This window comes from Ailuropoda melanoleuca, chromosome 13 (assembly GCF_002007445.2).
Source record: "Ailuropoda melanoleuca isolate Jingjing chromosome 13, ASM200744v2, whole genome shotgun sequence".
NCBI lineage: Eukaryota > Metazoa > Chordata > Mammalia > Carnivora > Ursidae > Ailuropoda > Ailuropoda melanoleuca.
The window spans coordinates 60,173,846-60,177,295 of record NC_048230.1 but is presented as its reverse complement, the minus strand read 5'-3'; the positions used below and the strand labels follow the sequence as shown (position 1 = coordinate 60,177,295).

Genomic DNA, 3,450 nt, shown 5'->3' with positions numbered 1-3,450 from the left:
TACCCCAATGCTCCAAACACGGTCCCACTTTGTGGGTAAAGAGATTGAGAAATGCGAGATAAAGTCATTTGTCCAAAATTGCCGACCAGTATGTTCAGAGTCATGATGTAGACTCGTGTCTGCCTGGCCCCGAAGCGTCTCCCTTCCACTCTGTATCTATCGCAGAGAGGCCACACAGCCACGTATTCCCTCATCACCTCCCACCCAATTCACAGCACCAGCAAACCACAGAAGCATATGGATAGAAAGAAACATGCTCGTTTATTTATTCATCAATCAACAGGCATTTCCTGAAAGACGAGTGTGTGCCAAGCCTTTCCCCAATAGAGATACTGGTGTTTGAACCAAGTCTTGACCGTGGAGTGCCACCCCATCACTCCAACCCCGGGAGCAGACAGCTGAGTTCCCAGACCACAGAGTAGGAATCCAGGGCCTCTTCCAAATGGCAGGAGTTGGGCTATGAGAGAAAATCAGATCGGAGCTTCAATACAGGAACCAGCCAAATTATCTCCCCATTCTTCCCCCAAGAAACCCCCCAAGACGGAGGAAATAGCAAGGTGATGGCATAGTTGAAAAACTCTTGGTATCAGGAGACTGAGTTCACGTCTCAGTGTTACTGTAGAACTCTGAACTCAGAGCATTGAGTCAGATTAGCCTCAAAATCCATTGATCCTTTGGGCTTTGACCCTTGACAACATGCTGGAGATGATCTTAATAAGAAATACTTAACACACATGGTGCTTTACAAAGCACTCTCAATTTCATTATGTCCATTTTACAGATAAGGAAACTGAGACTCAGAGAGCCCCTTACCCAGGCCCTCACCCAGAGGGGTTGGAATATAATCAAAGCCATGAGTGATCCTACAGAAATCCTGGCCCTGGGGCCTGGGGAGCAGTGCCCTTGAAGGACAAGGGGGCCAGGCAGAGGCTGTTTCAGGGGAAGAGACCAGGAGCCCCCCTGCTCATATGTCACGGCTGCCAGAGGCTTGGGACAGAGAAGCCTGGCAGAAGGGGGATGCGTGGGCCGGGCCCTTCCTTACCTTATTCAGGGGCCACGCAGACTTTCCCACACATGCCCCTACAGCACTTGAAGTCGCTCACGCACTGACGGTCTGTCTCACAGTGGTTGGGGGGGTTGAGCATCAGACACTGGCCAGTGACCACTGGACACCTGCCAGGCTTCACCCTATCTGATGAGAGTAGAGTCACAGGTCAGAGGCTTTGCATCTTCTGTGCCATTCCTGCTGGCTGGACCCAGCCCCAGCCCAGCCCGCGTGGGGAGAATCATATCTTCTCCATCCCCATGACCACCTTTTGCTTCCCAGGGCTTCCATATCCCCTCAAGGCAGGATCCAGGTCTCCTCTCACATCAGGCCCCCTGTCCACAGAGGTGACCAGTTATCCAGTACTGACTGGATGGATGGCTGTCATCTGCCTGCTTACCTGAATGGCCAGATGACTACTGCCCAAAAAACTGACTTCTGACAGACTGGCTGCTTCACCAGCCAGGTGAGTAAGTTCCTGTCTGGGGCAGTGTGACTCCCTGGCCAGCTAACAAATTTGACTCAACTATTCCTGGAAAGCAGGAGACCTGGCAGGCCCAGCACCCAGTCCTGTCCCCCTAGGAGCTGCATTCTCAGGCTCACTCCCTCCCCATCAGCACTTCCACCTCCTCACTTGGGTTGAAGATTTTAACGGGGTCCAGGCATCTGAATCCACAAACGTCAGAGCAACATATCTGCCTATCTGGACACTGCCAGTCACTCTGGCATTCAGGCTGCTCGTAGCCAGAAAGGCACCGAGGAGATCGTATGGAAGGGCAAGCTCCAGCTTTCAATGCTGTTGGAGAGAATGTCAAGAGTCAAGGACGGAGCTGGGTGCGAAGTAGCCGTCATGACTCCCGGACAAAACACCGCTCTCCAGCCGAGACCCTCACCCAGATGACTGTCCACAAAGACCAGAGGGAAATGCCTGTCTGACTTCCACAAAGAGTGACAGGCTTGATTAAGCCACACATGTGGGCAGATCCTGGAAAAGAGCAGAGGGCTCCCAGCCAAGGTTTCCTCCCCCAGGGAAAACAAGGGTCCACAAAGGCAAAGAGGCAATCTGGGGGTGAGGGAGATGGAGAGAGAGAGACAAAGGCAGATAGAGCCAACAGGACAGGTGGAAGCTAGAGCCAGAGGCAGAGACACAGAGACCAAAGGATAGAAACAGAAAGACGAGGAACCAGAGATAGATGACTGCAGGTTCACAGACAGGGTGAAGCGAGAGAGAGGTAAGACCAGAGGGAGTGGGGCCTGGGCTGACTGGATTCTCATAAAAGCACATCCCAATGCATCAGAGCCCAGTTGGACATGAACCCACCCTCAGGGAGGTCACTTGAAACTAAGCTGAGACATCAGAGCCTCTAGAAGGAGACATCCCCACTCCACCAGGAGCCCCCACCTCTGCCCCGCAGCCAAGACTGTGGATGGCTTCAACTCACCATTTCCAACACCTTGTGCAATGCAAGGTGCCAGACTTCCCAGGACAAGCAGCACAAGAGGGAAGAGGCTGCTGGACTGCATGATGAGAGGAGGTGTGGCTCTGAAGGTCCATGCCAAACCTCATTATTTATACTTTTGCTAGTGGGTGTGGCCCCAACAGAATTTCCCTGGCCCCTCCCAGCTGTGATTGCACATACGGAAGCTAGGTGAGACCAGCAATGCTACTACCAGGGACACAGCAGCTCTTTCCTGTTCCAGGCAAGACTGCGAGGCCAACAGTAACTGCCAGGGAAGAAACAGAAGAGACTGGCCTGGAAGATGTCACCAGGCTAATAAGGGGGCCATCTCAGTAAAGGGCTGGTATCCAAAAATCTATAAAGAACGTATCAAACTCAGCACCCGAAACACAAAAAATCCAGCCAAGAAATGGGCAGAAGACATGAACAGACATTTCTCCAAAGAAGAGAATGGCCAACAGACACACAAAAAAATGCTCAACGTCACTCAGCATCAGGGAAATACAAATCAAAACCACAATGAGATACCACCTCACGCCGGTCAGAATGGTTAAAATTAACAAATCAGGAAATGACTGATGTTGGCGAGGATGCGGAGGAAGGGGAGCCCTCTTACACTGTTGGTGGGTATGAAGGCTGGGTGCAGCCACTCTGGAAAAAGTATGGAGGTTCCTCAAAAAGTTGAAAATAGAGCTACCCTACGACCCAGCAATTGTACTACTGGGTATTTATCCAAAGGATTCAAACATAATGATCCGAAGGGGCACATGCACCCCGATGTTTATAACAGCAATGTCCACAATAGCCAAACTATGGAAAGAGCCCAGATGTCCATGGACAGATGAATGGATAAAGAAGATGTGGTGTGTGTGTGTGTGTGTGCGCGTGTGTATATTGTGTGTGTGTATATATATACATATATATATATAATATTCCTATATATAT

The 3,450-nt window shown here is 50.8% G+C and overlaps 1 protein-coding gene across 1 annotated transcript; it reads right to left on the bottom strand.

The window, feature by feature from the left end:
* Nucleotides 1-238: 238 nt before the first annotated feature.
* On the bottom strand, nucleotides 239-2,626 carry SLPI (secretory leukocyte peptidase inhibitor). The gene is made up of 4 exons (XM_002917374.4): nucleotides 2,488-2,626; nucleotides 1,680-1,841; nucleotides 1,043-1,192; nucleotides 239-457 (listed from the first exon to the last, which is right to left on the bottom strand). The coding sequence occupies exons 1-3, from the start codon at nucleotides 2,567-2,569 to the stop codon at nucleotides 1,044-1,046; spliced, it is 393 nt and encodes a 130-aa protein (XP_002917420.1). The 5' UTR covers nucleotides 2,570-2,626; the 3' UTR covers nucleotides 239-457; nucleotide 1,043.
* Nucleotides 2,627-3,450: the final 824 nt, after the last annotated feature.

Excerpts from the sequence above, each read along its gene's own strand:
- SLPI (XM_002917374.4), bottom strand. The coding sequence starts at position 2,569 with ATGCAGTCCAGCAGCCTCTTCCCTCTTGTGCTGCTTGTCCTGGGAAGT. Across the intron at positions 1,842-2,487 it reads TGCACAAGGTGTTGGAAATG|CATTGAAAGCTGGAGCTTGC; the intron begins GTGAGTTGAAGC and ends TCTCTCCAACAG. Across the intron at positions 1,193-1,679 it reads CGTTAAAATCTTCAACCCAA|ATAGGGTGAAGCCTGGCAGG; the intron begins GTGAGGAGGTGG and ends TACTCTCATCAG.